At 42.8% G+C, this 17,758-nt stretch overlaps 2 protein-coding genes across 3 annotated transcripts; one reads left to right on the forward strand and one right to left on the reverse strand.

Moving 5' to 3' along the window:
* Positions 1–4,598: 4,598 nt before the first annotated feature.
* On the reverse strand, positions 4,599–10,003 carry chpf2 (chondroitin polymerizing factor 2). 2 transcript variants are annotated; one of them, XM_071525831.1, is made up of 4 exons: positions 8,776–10,003; positions 7,331–7,895; positions 6,985–7,167; positions 4,599–6,502 (listed from the first exon to the last, which is right to left on the reverse strand). In XM_071525831.1, the coding sequence occupies exons 1-4, from the start codon at positions 9,051–9,053 to the stop codon at positions 5,228–5,230; spliced, it is 2,301 nt and encodes a 766-aa protein (XP_071381932.1). In that variant the 5' UTR covers positions 9,054–10,003; the 3' UTR covers positions 4,599–5,227. The 2 variants fall into 2 exon arrangements, with proteins under 2 accessions (XP_071381932.1, XP_071381933.1); XM_071525832.1 differs by lacking the exon at positions 6,985–7,167.
* Positions 10,004–10,633: 630 nt separating this feature from the next.
* On the forward strand, positions 10,634–17,690 carry abcf2b (ATP-binding cassette, sub-family F (GCN20), member 2b). Its single transcript, XM_071525815.1, has 15 exons — positions 10,634–10,711; positions 11,625–11,790; positions 12,043–12,255; positions 12,720–12,902; positions 13,191–13,362; positions 13,610–13,705; positions 13,807–13,909; positions 14,194–14,289; positions 14,680–14,799; positions 14,933–15,022; positions 15,116–15,226; positions 15,319–15,381; positions 16,004–16,132; positions 16,313–16,516; positions 16,630–17,690. Exons 2-15 carry the CDS (start codon positions 11,637–11,639, stop codon positions 16,747–16,749), a joined length of 1,854 nt encoding a protein of 617 aa, XP_071381916.1. The 5' UTR covers positions 10,634–10,711; positions 11,625–11,636; the 3' UTR covers positions 16,750–17,690.
* Positions 17,691–17,758: the final 68 nt, after the last annotated feature.

The following is a 17,758-nucleotide window of genomic DNA, read 5'->3' on the forward strand; positions in this document are numbered from 1 at the left end:
GACGTTGAAAGAGTGATTTGTTGACTGGTTTTTTTTTTTTTCAGTCACTAACTGCCTGTTCTTGATGTAGTATTTTGTCAATTAATGTCCTGAAGGTGTTACCAAAGGTTACAACAAAAAGAGTAAATGATCCTTGAAATGGGAAAAAAAAAATCCTGACCTGGGTTTAATAGGAGTTGCAACTATTTCTGAACATTTCTTTTATGTTTTTGCGTACCAGATTGGTGGGTTTTACCATAGCAGGTCAGTTCAGGTAGTTTCAGGTACATCAATCACAGAAGCATCTATTGAATTGACTGTGATTGTCAAAATGTGGCCCTTACTGTACTGTTTTTTTTTTGTTGGAAAACCCATCCAATTGGCCCGTAAATAGGATGCAACAAACCCTTAAAAAAAAAAAAAAAAAAAAAGCTATTGCAAATACTGTTTAGCCCAGGTCTGGAAAACTGTTGCCAGTTTGTCACGACTTTTAAGTTACATGAACTATCTGAACTGAAGAAGAAATATGAAGAAGTTTTTTGTTTTTTTTTTAAATTAGAGATGTGAATGTAAATATGTTTTTTTTTTCCCTTGAGAGGGCCAACTGTACAGTATATGACAGACTATCTGTGTGTGTTTGTTTTTGGGGGGTTGGGTTTTTTTTTGGTGCAGTATGGGAGCTCCATAAGTTTTAAATTAGTAGGGCAGGAATGTTAGTGTTCCTCTGTGTACTATCTTGGGGTCGGGGTGGTTTATTTTAGGTCCATCTCATATCTATCGTGGGATAAGACTGAGTGCTTAACAAAGAGAGGAAAAGCCTCCCTGACTTTCAATCTACATGGAATCTAAGTAGCTGTAACACATGTAATCTGCACCTATCTCATTTTACACTTTTTTTATGACACTCGACTTGTATGTATATGTTGTAATGTCAGACGGAGAATTTTCTCAGCAGTCAGTTTCTAGCTGAAACCTCTCGGGGTTCCTTTGCACTGTGCTGTAATTCTCTGTCGAGACTCTCTTCGTCATGGGTGAGACCTCTTATCTCAGCGTAAACAAAAGTGATTGGATGATTTCACGATGACCTATGCATGCTCCATGGACATGAATTAATACATTTGAAACCGTACGTGTAAATATATAAAGCTGGCATAGCAGTCAATGTGATGAGCGCGGGGCTTGTCACATTTTGCCGTGGTTTTGTTGAAATGCCTTCTGGAACTTTTGCCAAAAACTATTTGCCCTACCAGCAACTAACTGTAGGTGTGATTTTCAGAACTGTGTTTTTGTTACTAGAACAGGACTCTAAATTATGTTAACTGCACTCATTAGAGGGGCAACGAGTAGTTTCAGTCATTGGTAGTACCTCAGTCCTATGTGTCTGATCCAGATTGATTTTTGTATGGCCAGGGCATTCACATTGTTGTCATACAGCCTCACTGGTTCACTAGCGCCCTCTTGTGGAGGAATCTAGACGCTGCAACTCATGGGTGACCTCAGTTTGAGCACCATGGGAACAGAATATCTGACAAATATTAACAGACTACTGTGTTGATGTTCTGAGAAGTGGCATTGTCTCATGTTATTAAACCCTGGCGTACTGTTGAGATGTTTGTCCCACTCCCTGCATGTGTTTCTAAAGAGTGGGAACTGCTCTTTATCTCTGTTTACACTGTTGTCAGTGGGTCACCAACAAGAAGATATATACTGTATACTGTATATCTCTTAAGAGCAAATTTGTTTGGTGATTACGTTCTACAAAAGAAAAAAGGGAAAAACAGCTGTGACATTGCGAGACAGCCTGGATGTAAATAAAGAAGCGCTTGCCAAAGTTTGTAAATGCCATGATATCTGAAATGTCTTTTTTTTCATTTGTCTGTGTCGACACTTTCTTATGAAACAAAAGCTCATGAACACATGATAGAAACTTACACCACAGGTTCCTCCTATTAGAAGGGATGATCTGATTAGATTTTGGAGCACCTTGTTGTGTAAATTTACATATTAATGATGAAAAAAATTGTTTAACTACTGTTAAATCCTTCATGATACAGAGTTCATTGTAATACCACCTACGTGTTGTGTGAAGACAAATTATATTGACATGGAAATTTTGGCAAATTAATGATTAATTAGCTTAATTAGTGACCTAATAAGCATAACTGGTTTAATGTTTAATATGGTGATTATAGTGGGACATTATGCAGACCCCATGCCTCTTGTGCCCAATTAAGTAGTACTTTTTGCAAACAAAGTTTGGCACAAAGGGGGCTACAGTCACATCAATGAATCAATGAAGTGAAAAAAGGGGAGCACGACTGTAGGGAGAAACTTAAGATGCAGTTTGTTTCATCATTTAAATAAATTCAGTATCACAACTGAAATGTGTTGTCAATAGCAGCAGAAGGTCTGGTTAACTGAATTCAAACTTCATTCATTCAAACTTTAAAACTATGTACTGCTGCAGTGAACACCTCTTTATATTCGATGACTAGTCCTCTTAGGAAAGTGTGTATTTAATTTTGAAAAGGGATAATTACGTTCAAGCTTTCTAGCTTTTAAATTTCCTGTGTCTATATGCCGAGTCTCACCTTTGACCCCAGCATCCGCCCCCAGAGTAATTTCTTGCTATTATGTGCAGCAGTACAAACCAGAGTGTGAAAGCCTTTTAACCATAAATACCTTATGAATTTAGTGAGAAACTTTAAATCTTTCACTTGAGTGTAGTTACATTACTGTTGGATAAACACAAACATCACACAGCTATTGGAAAAATCCCTATTTTCACCAGTTCTTGTCTAAGCCAAGTCATCTTTCTGGTTTTGTATATTCTTTACAATATTACAGAAACATAATCATAACTGTAAAATACTTTGAAGGCTTTACACAAAGCAGATAGAAGATGATGACATGTATGGAGGTCTTGACGTGTATGAACAGTTTAAAAGATTTAGTTTAAAGTTAAATTAAATTCACTAATCATTTGCTAAAAACTTACTTAAGGCCTACTGAAGGTCTGGAGGATAAATGTAAGAACACAAATTTAGAGCCGTTTTTGCCATTTTTGCCTAAATATACCTAATTTAAGGCACAATTACAGTGCTTCACTAATCTTACTTCTCTAAAAACTATTCAATAATAGGCAAAAAGGTACAATTTTCTTTGTCATGAAGTCAAAGTAACAGAGACACTGCGAAATGTGAGCATACTGTCTCTACATTACGTAGCTATTACTGTGTTTAAGACAGGCTTATAGTATACCATTTGAGCTGACTTGATGTGAGGGTTTCAGAGTAGTATGAGCTCATATGCATGATGCAGGCCTTCCGGTTCTATCAAAGCGCTGACGGGATTTGTTATTTTTCACCCCCACCACCATCAAAACTGCACATCCTTCATTTACATTATTTGCGCCAATTGGCACTTCAAAAGGACTCCACTCAACAAGCTCCATGATTATGGCTAAATGATAATACAGATTATTTTCCTAGATATTGTAATCACAATTATTAATCAGTCTTTACTCTCAAAATTATTTTACTGCATTCTGTGTATCTTATGTCAACCTTTTGACTATTTTCAACCACAGCAAGCATTCCAAGTTAAATGAAATGAAGGTTGCCATAGTTCAGAATTCTATAATTATGAATTGTGGAAACAAAAATTGCGATATCAAATTACAAGCAATTAATTGTGCAGCCCTACTATTTACTGCTACATTACCCTTTGCTCTTAACACTAAAATAACACTCTAAGCATAGGCAATGTGTTGACTTTGTACCCAAGCTCGTTGGTGGGTTATATTTCCTGTATGAGCAAGACGTTCCTCAGAGGTGGAAGACAGGCGTTTTATTGTTCACTGACCTCACCACAAGGAAACAGGTCGAGGCCTTTCCAGAGAATATTGCAGCAATGCTGTAATGCTGACTGCAACCTTGCTCCCACCTCAGAAAGAGCCTCTTTCACTCCACCATTCTCCTGAGCCGACATCCCTCACATGGAGAGGTTGTGGGGGTGGGGTTGGGGGTAGCAGAGGGGGAGGTATTTCAGCCCTCAGTGCAATCCTCTCACCCCTTCGGAGAGAGGGGCGGAGAAGCTTGTGAAGTAGCTCATTCAGCTCCTTCGACCATCGTGCTGTGAAGGTTAACCACCCACCCCTTCATGGACCTTGGCTAGGTAGACAGGACCTTCCCTCTGAGCACTGGGTTCACTCCATTCCCCAGAGACATATGTGTACAGAATACTAGCCAAACCTAGGGAGGCCCGGGCAGGGGTGGAGAATTACTGACTTAATGTGAGGAGACGAGGCGGGGCAGGCTGCTTCGGAACAAACTGTTCAGTGCCTCAGGGCGTTGCAGTGAAGCTTTTAGGCAAACTGGGAAGTCTATAAAATGCATTACTCTGAATATGAGCAGGCTAGCATGACTGACCGCAGGATTTTTCTGCCATATTGCCTTTTCTTCAGCTCTGCCAAGCAGATAACAGATAACTTCAAAAGTTATTGTTCAAGCACACTGCATACATATCCTAATAACAGTTGCCATTTTGTCTAATGGGACGGAAGTAAGCATTTCTGCCCCTCTGGACAGAATGAATGAAGGAAACTAGTCTGAGTGGAATAGCAGTCTTTAATACCACTTAAAAAAGAACATATTGTAAAGAAAAGACAGCCAATGGCTTCTGTTTAATTCCAGTAATATCTTTGAAATCTTCGTCAAGGAAGACTTATGGCTCAAGTTTTTTCTCTCAATGGAAAACAAATTATCAACAGTTGACAATGAAGGCCTTTGTTCGTGAATTATTTCAAGACAAAACCTCAAAAGACAAACCCAAAAGACAAAAAGAATATGTCTATGGCAGGAATACAGGTAACAGCTCCTCAGTAATCTGTGCATGTCTGAAGTTCAGGGAGTGGCATGAAGTGACACCTCCATGACTCATAATTCATCTGTTGTCTACACTTGGTAGATCCAAAGTTATAGACGCAGACGTCAAGATTTGGTGGGGCAGTAGGGTGGTGCAGTGAGCAGGCAGATCGGTCTTCAGCTGGAAGATCCACGTACAAGCCATCGTGTCGGCCCTAGTAGTAGTCCTTGAGTAAGACATTACTCAAAAAGAGAGTTTCATTATGTGGACCAATAAAGTATCACATTATAATTCACATTATTCTGCTTAATTGTTCTTGAGTCCAGGCAGTATGGTTGAGGCTCCTACACTCTCAAGGCACCACATCTCAGTCAAGGCTTCTCTAGGTGCTGTTGGCCTGCTCCTGTTCAAACAGAGCCATTGCTAGATGGGAGCGTGACGCCAGGCCCTCCAGGTTGCTGAGCACACAGCGGTGGTAGATATCCTCACTGAACCGCGGGTTGCACGCTCGCCGCACGTATTTCTGGACCAACGCCGGCTCTACTGCTCGGAACACATGTAGGCCCGAGTAGCGGACAAATATGTCGTACACGTCCATGCTCTCCAGCAGTTCCTCGTTGTCCAAGATGTCAGCGGCCATCTTGGTCCGCGCAGTCATGTAGTCAGCGTTGTAGAAGCAAGCCTCGTCGAAGACATGGCGGTCAAAGCGGCCGTCTCGCAGCGCCTCGGAGGCAAACGAAGAGGAGGCGGCAGACGGCTGCTGGTCACGGTAGACGACAGCGGGGCTGAACTCTTGGAAGTGGATGGGGAAGAAGACTTGCCAGTTGCTGATGGCGTTCATTCGACAGCGGTTGAGGAAGTCGGCATTGACCTCTGTCCACACACTGGCGAGGAAGAACAGCGTGTCCACTGGGTGCTTCTTGGAGATGATGTCCATCAGCTTGACCTGCGAGGGAACCTCCGTCTTCACACTGATCCAGGGGATCTTCACGTCTCCGTAGCGCTTCTCCACCTCCCCAATCATGGCCTTGATCCCGGCAAACACATCAGTCTGGCTGACCCGCTGTGCATCGAAGGGGTCATAGATGAACAGGAATGTGAGTAAAACGTTGTCATGGGTGTCCAAAGTGTTCATCACGTACATGTCCAGGAAGTTACCCACGTAGTCCTGATCCTGAGCGGTGACAGGAAGGATGACCTGCACCCGCGTTGCCTCTGTCACGTAAGGCATGGGGATAATCTCAATGGCACTGAGAGGTCGCAACAGGTTAACTCGCTTCCCGATGACCTGGCTGTGACCTTTCTGGGTATAGGCCTCCAGCGCCAGGTCCAGCACATACTCCATACCTCGCGTGGGGTCGAAGCGTCGGTAGCCATTGAGCAGACGGCGCTTGCGGAAGCGTAGCTGGGGCTGGTAGCGCTCGTTCAGACGCTCCACAGCAATCTCTAGCACTGCGTTGACATCAGCACGGTCAGCTCCTCTCAGCTCGCACTTGGGAGAGCTGTCAATGCATGAATAAATATGCTCTTCAGTGAAGTACTCCCAGTTGATAACCTCAAAGCGGGTCTTGGGTTTGAAAGGAGGGTTGATCCCAATGGGCCACGTGGCTCCGGCCTTACCCTCTGGGGTCAAGTCACTCAGGTTGTTGATCTGCATCTGATGAAAACACAAAAAAAATCATATACAGCCTCACTCCCAAATAACATTGTTTTCAAAAAAAGATAGGATTCTTATCAAAAGGGATCCATTAAGACAACATCTGGTTTGCACTGGGTAAAAATTTGCCTTCATGAAATGTTTGACCCCACTGTGAAAGAAAATCCTGTAGTGTCAGGTATATTTAACATTAACTCTAGATCAAATTTAGAATGAGATGACACTGGAATGTAACACTTCATGCCCTGGCAAAACACCCTATCCCTTGTCTTGGCGCTCTGACATGTATAAATATTAGGTTTGTCAGGAATTTCTGCCTTGGCTCAAACCTGTGTGCGGTGGAGAGGAGAACAGAATATTTGCACACAGGGCTCATCACCACACTAACCCATTGATGTAGTCCCATCAGATAAGAGACACACAGGCACACATAGTCGTTTTGAATATAAAAAAAAAAGCAAGCAGTGTGGAGTATTACAAACCTGCAGCTGTTGGATCTGTAGGTACGTCCACTCCAGCTCAATCTGGCTGAAGCGCTTGTGTAGGCGGTACATAAGATTTGGTTCTGACACAGGATGGACTGTGAAAGCATTTTTAAACTGAGAGCTGTCCTCGCGCTCCGGATCTGCGTTTTTCCCGAGCTCAAAGTAACGATAAGTCATCTCCTGTGGGCCACACAAACATCGGAGAGGGAAAAAAAATGTTAGTTTGGATATTACTCTAATGAAACTGTGACAAAAGCACACTGAATCGATGAAACCAGTTCTGTGTATTATTTCCATGCACGCCTCTATTGGTGTTCCAGTGTTATCGTCTCTGTGTATTTACCTGATGCACCTCCACACAACTGAGACCCAGGTAGTCGATGATGCAGCGGCCCAGCCACTCATCGGGTCTCACACTGAGGATGTCGTTGCGGCAGGTGTCCAGGTGCGGCTGCAGGCGGGCCAGCAGACTCCGGGACAGCAGGTAGCCATAGCCCCCGTGGCAGTAGCGTGCCTTCTCCTCCCCACCGATGAACTCCTCTGCCCTGCCCATGTACAGGTCCTGGCCCGCACTGAGGTGGCCCACCAGCTCGGACAGACGCTCTGCCTGTATGTAAGTGTCATCCTGGGCGAGGTAGAACCAGTCGTAGTCTGAACCGTAGTGCTGGTGCAGGTGGCGAACCGTCTCGTACATCAGCCAGACCGGGCGGTCGTCACCGTGGGCAACCACAGTCATACCGTGGGGCACCTTGGGGCTGCGCAGGCCCGTGAAGAAGAAGGTGCGGTGGAAGTGGTGGGCGACTGTGCGGTTCACCGCCACGGCCAGCGTGTTGAGGGTGGCCCGCGAGGTCAGCACGCCCACCAGCAGTCGCTCTCTGATGCCCAGCTCAGTGTGAATATAACGAGTCCTGATAGAAAGAATAGAAAGAATAAAGAGAGAGGGGACATCAAAACACAGCATAAAGCTTCCCTCAGTCTATCTACACGTCTTGTGATGTAAACACACTCAAACTCATTCTGAGTGAGTTGACTAAGAAAGGGAAACATGGAAACATTGCTTCAAGTTCATCTACAGTCTTATTTCCCAGTACTTCTAGGACTTGTAGAAAACATCTTAAAACTATTAAACGAGCAGGTTCTTCAAACCCTCCACTGATTATATGTACCCTGTTCTAGCCAATAATCAGCTTTAGAAGATGACTTGAGACATGAGAAAGAAGATTAGCAAATCTTGTGCATTTGTGGAACAACAGTATGCTACAAATGTGTAAGCTATAGTTACATTAAACTAAAAAGGTCCTATTCTTACATATCTGCAGTGTGTGTGTACAGACAGATTTTAAATATTTAAACTCTAGTCTATAGACCATTTAAATATTCTACTCTGTGCATCTAGATTATTGCAAGAGATTTAAATCTAGCCTAAGCCTATTAAATGGGAGAACAAACAAATGTAAATCTCTTGAAATTAAATTGTCTCAATACTCTCTTAAGACCAACCTTTTAGGATATAGAATAAATTAATGTGATGCATCTGTAACATGTCACAATTTGCTTCATTCACATTTTAATGAAAAACATCTCATGGTGGTTTGGCTGCATACGTGTTCACTGAAAGCCCCTCTATATCCCTGACACAGCAGAGAGGGAGATTTCTCTCAGCAATAATTCTGCACAGCATATAATTTGCACATGTGCACATTAGAGTGGTGTTATGAGGCATGTTTTACCTCCATCATTACCCCTGAGTAGCTACAGAACAGTGAAACAGAGGGCTTCCCCACTCACCTGAGGACTTTCTTGTGTGGTTTGTTAGGGTCTTTGTGATAGGGCACAATGCGTGGTTGGAAGTCTTCATTTCCAGCCCCATCTCTTGAATCTCTCTGGGCTTCTCCTCTGTGAATGCCCAGGAAAAGCCCCCCATTGCCCAGTTCATCTCCACAGGAGTCATCCGTGTCCCCCTGGGTCCAGGACACCATCAAAAGGCTCAGACTGCATCCCAAAGACAGCCCCAGGATAAGGGGTAAAGCAGGCCTGAACACGGCCAAAAAGGATGAAAGACGCATATCTAGTAGCTATAAGCTGGACTTGATGAGGCCGCTGTTACAGTTTACCACTGTATCTTTTTACAAAGGTATTTGACGATGTGCCAACACTCCTGGTCAAGCTTCAAACAATTTAGCCAAAAATCATCCTATGTGAAAAGGATTTGATGTGCTGACACTGACAGAAAATAGCTTGAAATGCCACATCTTGTCTCCTTCCTCAGTTTCTCTTATCCGATTAGATGCGTTTTTCTAAGTGAAACTAGTAGTTATGAACTTCATACTCCAGCCAATCAAAGACAATATGCTACCTTGAGGAGAAATTGATTATATTAATATTGCAAATGTGAGACATACTGTCTTTTTTTGGCTCTTAGCTGTTTATGTGCAAATTCTCGACATGCATTAAATGATTTGTAGTTTGTTCCTGTGTGATAACATTTACTTGCAAAATAATACCGCTGTAATGTAACTGCTATCCAACAAGCTAAGTTAATGTTAGTCACTATGATGTAAACTCACAACCAGCTTGAGATGAATTGGCTCCTGTGTTAATTAGCTTACTGTTGGCTAACGCTAACAGTCAGCTACTGTGTCGGAATGACATTACTTTCATAACGAGATTTTGCATAGGGACGCTAAATGTTACCTGGCAGTAGGACAGCCTGGTTAGTGGTTTAAAAAACTTCCAAGCTAGAAGCCTCACAAGTGTGTACTCCTTATTCTATGCCGGAGGAAAAACACCCAAGAGTAAGCTAGCAAGCTAGCATCGTCCATTGTTTTTGTCCAGATATGCCTCTTCGTTGCCTCCTCGACCGACCACTGACTCAAAAACATGAAGCCCTTTTCATTATGTTGATGCAGCTAAAAAGTCATCAAGCTTAGCCACACGTATGTCGTCCATTTTCTTCTGTTTCGTGACTTCCTCATATTAGACCCTGCCTCAGTTTGAAAAATGTTTTTTCCCTCACGTCCTGTTCACCGCATCAGCACTGAGCTGGAGCTGCTTGATAATGATGATGTGCTGCAGCATCACTTCTGACTGAGAGAGACTTGTCTGATAAGGCCGTGAAGTTATATAAAACAACTGGTTTATAACGCCCAAGGCCCCAACATGTCATATTAGTATGAAAACTAGTAATTTATGTCAACCTGTATGACCGCAGACCTGTAATCTAAGTCTCTATGTAGTATCTAGGTATTTTGAGAAACCCTGTCACTACAATATATGTACAAACTGTTAACAGTTCATTTTTTTCTAAACAGGCCTTTGTCTACTGGTTAAAAGCTTAATGGTTTGAGGAAAAATCCACATGGATTCCCTGTAACAGTTAAATAGAAGTAATTCTAACGGAAATAGTTGAATCTCACGAGGGCTGCCTGTTCTCCGTCCATACTTAACAGTACTATCTTTCATTGTATTGGCGGGTTTATTTACTTAGTTGGGAATATTTTGTGTCTCCCAGCCAATCCGTACACTATGTTATCGATCCATAATTAAACTACTAGCAGCAAAGGGAAATTTTACTGCAGTCCTACGCACGAGAAGGGGAGGGGAATGTGATTCTCACCGCCCTTCTTGACCATATATGGGCTGTCTGGCGGTTTGGCGACATCCACCCGGCGAAAAGTGGACACGAGACATCGGTGTGCTCTAAGACCAGCACTAAATACCTAAGGTAAGACCGATATTTACGTTGTCTAGGTAGTTACATTGACAATTGTTAACAAATACAAGTTGCGGTTGAAATAAATGTGGGTTTGAAAAACATTTAGTTGCCGTGAGGTTAGCCGGTTTAGGACCTTGTCGTCGTAGCTGGGCCTTGCGTCAAGCTAACGTTAGCATGTTAACGCAGCTTAGGCCTATCAAATGTAGCTATCGTTTGTTAGCTTGGAGAGTCAGGGATAAATTTGAGCTAACGACGAGCTTATAAAACTTGATATGATCTATATGTATAGCAATGTACCTTACTTTACTAACGCGATTGTGGTGGAGATTGTCGTCGGTTAAATCAATCCTGAGCATAGGGTCAATAAAGAGCCGGATGCTCAATATGTTAGCGTTAGCTACCAAGCTATCAGCCTTTTTAATGTAGAGCCCACAACGTGCAAGCAGGTGGGACTGGAAGCAATCAAAAGGCGTTTTTGGTTAACGTTAAAGCCATTACGTTAACGTTAAAGCCATTACTAGGGCTCTACTGAGCGGGAGCGTTGGTCATGTCGTAACTTTAGGTCTTCGCTAATCCTTATTCCATAAACCAACGGTAACGGAATTAATTAGCAGTCAACCAGCGTGGGCCCAGTTCCTGGTTAATTTTGACGTTGGTTGACTGGTAGCTTATTGTTCTACTTTTAATTTCTCTTTTTATATGTAACCAGTCACTTTTAAACTGAATGTTTACCGAAAAGTAAGTGAGTAAATTTGACTGGTATAATGGAAGTGTTATGTATTTATTTATTTTTAAATCCTCCAGCCACTGAGGAACTGCTAGAATTGCCTGAAGAATTACTGCCAACATAATAACATGGCATTAAAGAGTGACAGACTTTTTTTGTGTATCCCTTTTCCTGATCCTTGGTGTTGTTGAATAGCCTTGCACAACAATGCCATCCGACTTAGCCAAGAAGAAGGCAGCGAAGAAGAAGGAGGCTGCCAAGGCCCGCCAGCGTACCAAGAAACCTGATGAGGTAAATGAGGAGGGTGAACAACCAGAGACCCAGGAAAATGGAGCAGAGGACAATGGAGCTGAGTACAATGGTGAGAGAACGATGGATGTTTGAATAGAAATTACCATTATACGTTTGGTTGTGAGTTATGGTGCTCAAGAATATAATTCCTTAGGTAAATCCTAGCATTGATTTAGTATATCTTGTTTGTTCCTCAAGCTTAATTGCAATTACCACCAGAAAGTATTGTTACTCCCAACATTTAATAATAGCCACTCTGTTTTTAGAATAATGTGTAGCTCAAAACCCGCACAAAATAGCTAACAGGATTTTGGTTTGACAGGGATTGCCAATTTGACGAAGGAGCTGGATGAATTTGAGCTGGCGAAGACCGAGGCACGGGCAGTGACAGGGGTGCTGGCTTCCCACCCCAACAGCACTGATGTCCACATTAGCAGCCTGTCGCTCACCTTCCATGGCCAGGAGCTGCTAGCAGACACCAGCCTGGAGCTCAATTCAGGCAGACGCTATGGCCTCATTGGCCTTAACGGCACAGGTAACAGGCTTCTTCTTACACAGGGGGTTTCTATACTGCCTAGAAATACAGAGCCGGTTGCTTATACATGTCTCGGTACACAGCATATGCAAGGATGTAGCCTGGGATGGTCGGGTTGGGAGAGGGTATGTCATTGGTGTTAGCAAATGGGCACCTCCCATCACAGATGTTTGATTGATTTAGGTCCATAACACCTCTAGAAGGCTAAATGATATGTGCTGGCCTCCCAGAACTACTACACTCCTCCACACCCACCTTCAACACAAATCAGAACTGTACTTATCTACACTATTCTGTCTCTACACTTAAGCTTACACCTATTTCAAAACATTACACATAAGTGACTTGGCTCGTTGGCAGCAATTTCCCAGTGGAGATGTGGCTGTTGTACAGAATGGATTCCTGGTGTCACATACTAAAACGATTCAATGTATTCTCTACTGTATGCAACTTTTGTCTGGCAGGAAAATCTATGCTGTTGTCAGCCATCGGGCATCGTGAGATTCCCATTCCAGAGCACATAGATATTTACCACTTGACCAGGGAGATGGCTCCCAGTGAAAAGACCGCTCTGCAGTGTGTCATGGAGGTGGATGAACAGAGGATCATGCTGGAGAAGGAGGCGGAGAGACTCGCCCATGAGGACTGTGAGTTACATACCTTGTAGTAACAAACTGCAGGATAAATTGGTACTTTACTTATCCCAGAGGGAAATTTAATTGTCACAGCAGCAACACACTTGAGACATGATGAACAACATAACAGAATGCTAAAATAAAGCTAATAAAATATAAGAACACTATATTTGCCCTCTTAAGCACAGGAAATTGACCCTGTGAATGCTGTCCCACATTCAGCTGTGCTGTAGCTTTGCATCCATCAAGGTAATATTGAGTAGCTATTAATAGTCCTAAATCTCTCCTCTCCCCACATAGCTGAGTGTGAGAAGCTGATGGAGCTGTATGAGCGTCTGGAGGAGCTGGATGCAGATAAGGCGGAGGTGCGAGCCTCACGGATCCTCCACGGTTTGGGCTTCACCGCTGCTATGCAGCAGAAGAAACTCAAGGACTTCAGTGGAGGGTGGAGGATGCGTGTTGCTCTGGCCAGGTAAAGAAGGAAGGTTGATTATCATACCACCATACAATGACAGGATGTGGTACATAGTTTCTTGGGTTTGGATGTGAACAGTCTAGCCCTCCTTGATGATTGGCTTTGCTTTATAGTGTATATACTACAACATTCAAGCATAGAACAACTATGGTAGGCATTTATGGGGTGAAGTGATGTTTAGCCATGTGTGTCCTGTGTAGAAATTACTGATGTAAATGTTCACAATTATCCTTTAATTGTCCAGAGCCCTGTTCATCAAGCCCTTCATGTTGCTGCTGGATGAGCCCACGAACCACTTGGATCTGGATGCTTGTGTGTGGTTGGAGGAGGAGCTCAAGTCGTAAGTTCACCCCCCACATCATCTGCATATGGATTACCTTATGATCATTTAAGTAGTCAAAGCAATTGATACATATTGAGCATCCGGCTTTTTCTCCTCAGGTTCAGGCGAATCCTTGTGCTCATCTCGCACTCTCAAGATTTCCTGAATGGTGTGTGCACCAACATCATCCACTTGCATCAGAGGAAACTGAAGTATTACACGGTAAGAACACTTTGCCTGAACCTCTATCAGCTGTGACCACTACTGACGTCAGATGGCGAAACTATTAGCACAGTGTCAGAAAGCAAACAAACAAGCTAAATGGCATTAGCATCTCTCTAAAGACATAAGTGCATATATGGACTCTGTCATCTGTGATCTCATACAGCCATATAAGGAAGGTGGGGGTGGACTGTTGCTAATTATGTAGGTGTGTGCATTGCCCTGTGCAGCAGGTTTGTGCAGCCCATGTTGGATGACTATGCAAATCTATTTTTATTTTGAAGGGTAACTATGACCAGTATGTGAAGACCAGGGAGGAGCTGGAAGAGAACCAGATGAAGCGCTTCAATTGGGAGCAGGACCAGATAGCACACATGAAGGTAAATGGGGGACACCGTGTGGTGGATTTGTTTTACTACACTGAACAGAAATGAATGGAATGAAACCTTTCCGTGTGAAGCTCCCCCAAATAGAAATGCATCAGGCTGTGAACACCCATTTTGATAAGATTTTGTTCCAGTGAGCCCCATCTGAGAAGATTTTTTCCATTGGTCATGATTTGGTATAGACTTACTTTCTATACTATAGATGGAGAGGGGGCAATGAAACTTACAGTGTGATCAAAATAGCAATTCTTATATGTTCTCATTGTAATCACTTCTAGTGAGTGAAAAGGTAATGAAATTAAAGTATTCCTCATACTGGGGCCCCTGCATCCCATTTTACCCTTTCTCATTTAACATTTATGTCTGTCCCTACCTCTTCTTCAGAATTACATAGCCAGGTTTGGTCACGGCTCTGCAAAGCTGGCACGACAGGCGCAGAGCAAGGAGAAGACGCTGCAGAAGATGGTGGCGTCAGGCTTGACTGAACGAGTTGTGAATGACAAGGTACAGTAATGGTGACTCACCAGTAGGCCTGTAAGGGTGATTTAAAATTTCCAAACCACAGTCAGTATTACAACCTAAGGTACATTTACGTTTGCTGTAGTTGTACTAAGTCCTTCCTCTGTTTCTCCCACAGACTCTGTCATTTTATTTTCCTCCCTGTGGGAAGATCCCTCCTCCTGTTATCATGGTTCAGAATGTGAGCTTCAAATACAGCGACAACACAGTGAGTATAGTCTATTTCAGCATGGATGGCTCTAATGACACTGAAGTATAAATGTATTTCTCAGTCTCACTTATCTACTACTGTTTCCTGTAGCCATGCATATATAGAAACCTGGAGTTTGGTATTGACTTGGATACACGAGTGGCTTTGGTGGGGCCCAATGGAGCAGGGAAGTCCACACTGCTGAAGCTGCTGATGGGAGAGGTAGGTAGAGGTCCTTTTCCCACATTTATCCCAGTTTTTCATGAGTATTCGTGAATTCTTATTTCTTATTCTCCTTTCACCTTTCGCTGCAGCTCCTACCCACTGATGGCATGATCCGCAAACATTCTCACGTCAAGATTGGCAGATATCACCAGGTAAGACACTGAGCCTGTTGATGGCACCTTATTAAGCCTGCATGTTTCAGAATCCCATGAATATTACCTCTTTCACCAACATGACTGGGGAATATTACAGTATGTTGAACCGGGTCCGCCCGGTTAAGGAGGAAATTCACACCAAGCCTCATACACGGCAATGCTCTATGCCAGACCCGGGACTGACCTGCATATGAAAGTGGACTTCCTTAATTGTCACTTTTCTATGGACTGTCACCTTGTTATAACATGATCAAATGCAGAGCAGCTGCTCCTTCAATGGAGAGATGTTTTCCTTTTTTTTTTTTTTTTTTTTTCTTTCAAGCTGTCCTTTTACTCTTTTGTAGAACATTACATTTTGTTAGCTTCTCTTTTGTAGCTGCATTTTAAACACCACCCTCATATTGTGTGGCTTTTACTTCATACTTGTCTACTAGAAAAACGAGCCCGGAAGATCTGGCCCTCTGACAGGGGTTCAGCCCTTAATTTTGACTGCAAATGGAGCAGCTTGACTCAAGTCTCAACCCTGACTTTTAGCAGGGTCCCTCTCACAGTGATGGTGTAACAGTCATGTGGTGGTGTGTTGGCTGTCAACAATATGATTTTGCATTTTGTGTTACAGCATCTGACAGAGCAGCTGGAGCTGGACCTGTCTCCTCTGGAGTACATGATGAAGTGTTATCCTGAGATCAAAGAAAAGGAGGAGATGAGGAAGATCATCGGACGCTACGGCCTGACAGGAAAACAGCAGGTAGGAATGGGATACTTATCCAGGAGTTACTAATGGGAAAAGTGCTTTGTTTGTTTGATGTTGGTAAAAAGTTCTTTTAATGGCCAAATTCATGTCCAACTATTTTGCTCATGCCTTATTGTGCTTTTTTAGTTCTGTAATCATTCACTGCTCTAACTATACTCCTCAAATTTCTTCCAGGTCAGTCCGATCAGGAACTTGTCAGATGGTCAGAAGTGCCGGGTTTGCTTTGCCTGGCTGGCCTGGCAGAACCCGCACATGCTGTTCCTTGACGAGCCGACCAATCACCTGGACATCGAGACCATCGATGCCTTGGGAGACGCCATCAACGAGTTTGATGGCGGCATGATGCTGGTTAGCCACGACTTCAGGCTAATTCAACAGGTATGTAACCACATGGCTCCCATCCAGTTTTCTTTTTTTTTTCCTTAAAGATATTCTGTCGAATTAATCACCTATGGCTAGCACCATTATAATCCTCATCTTCCTTTCTCCAGGTGGCTAATGAGATCTGGGTGTGTGAAAAGCAAACCATCACCAAGTGGAATAGGGACATCCTGGCATACAAGGAGCACTTGAAATTGAAGATCGACAAGCAGCAAGCGCATGACATCTAAAGCAGCATCACTCTCTGAGCCACTCACTTATCTTGCATTATGGATTTGACCTGCGAGCTCCTGAAGGGATGAGCAGGTTTTGCATATCAGGAAATGTCCTGAATAGAGCTGAAACAATCTCTTATGCATCTTATTGGACACATGTCTCTTGTACATGATGTACTGTATTTCCATCTCAGTTTAACAATGATGCACTGTGCTGAACCTGACCCAATCCCCTCTCCCTTCACCTCAGGCTGCACTCTGATTGGCTGATTCACCTGAAGCATCTCAGTGCATTTTGGAATGCATTCCATTGTGCTGTCATCATAGAAAAAGTTTTATTTTTCCAATGTGATGTTTTATCCTAATATGTATGCAGCAGCTTTTAGGTCTTTTCTGATATTTAAAAGTTGACTTTTCTTTTCTCCCCCCCGTGTAAAAGAGCAGTTATGCCTTATTTAACAGTGTTAATGCAATAAAGGTTTGTCCGAATAAATGACAGAATTTGCAAGTGGACACAATATCATGTTTATGGGTTCTTGAATAAATACAAACATAATGTTCAGATCTAGAAGATTTTATTCATTCTTCATCTTCCATTTTAAATGTACTGAATACAGTGCTCTTATTCAAAATCAACAGCATTTTGGGAAAATAAACTGTATTTTACATCTCTGTAAACAAAAGAGAGCAAAACTTTTTGCCATTAAAGAAGTTGCTTTGGATTCTGGCTTGTGAGCCCCATGGCTGCATAGATCCAACCTCATTTTACAACCACTGGTGTGTATGCTGCTTGCCAAGTCTGATAAAATGATGACAAAGGAAAGTCTCTGGGCTTACTCAAAAATAATGGTGTTTCTTGGTATAACGAAAAACAAGAAACATGGTAATTTAAGACAGCCATTTGTAGAACATCAACATACATTTCCAGGCTGCAGTTAAAAAGGAAAAAAAAATAACCCTTTCTGGTGATGTTAGTGGTTTGTTGAAACAAAAAAAACCAAAATCCATATAGGTATGATTCCAG

The sequence above is a fragment of the Centroberyx affinis genome, unplaced genomic scaffold (assembly GCF_046629955.1).
Source record: "Centroberyx affinis isolate AG114_WGS23_722 - 3 ecotype Tasmania unplaced genomic scaffold, CSIRO-AGI_Caff_v1 ptg001340l_1, whole genome shotgun sequence".
Classification (NCBI taxonomy): Eukaryota; Metazoa; Chordata; class Actinopteri; order Beryciformes; family Berycidae; genus Centroberyx; species Centroberyx affinis.

Bases quoted from the DNA above. Each gene is read 5' to 3' on its own strand.
- chpf2 (XM_071525831.1), bottom strand. From the start codon at position 9,053: ATGCGTCTTTCATCCTTTTTGGCCGTGTTCAGGCCTGCTTTACCCCTT. The intron at 7,896-8,775 runs GTGAGTGGGGAA...TCTTTCTATCAG, and splicing joins CCACACAAGAAAGTCCTCAG to GACTCGTTATATTCACACTG. The intron at 7,168-7,330 runs GTAAATACACAG...TGTGGCCCACAG, and splicing joins GTTGTGTGGAGGTGCATCAG to GAGATGACTTATCGTTACTT.
- abcf2b (XM_071525815.1), top strand. From the start codon at position 11,637: ATGCCATCCGACTTAGCCAAGAAGAAGGCAGCGAAGAAGAAGGAGGCT. The intron at 11,791-12,042 runs GTGAGAGAACGA...TTGGTTTGACAG, and splicing joins CAATGGAGCTGAGTACAATG to GGATTGCCAATTTGACGAAG. The intron at 13,706-13,806 runs GTAAGTTCACCC...TTTTCTCCTCAG, and splicing joins TTGGAGGAGGAGCTCAAGTC to GTTCAGGCGAATCCTTGTGC.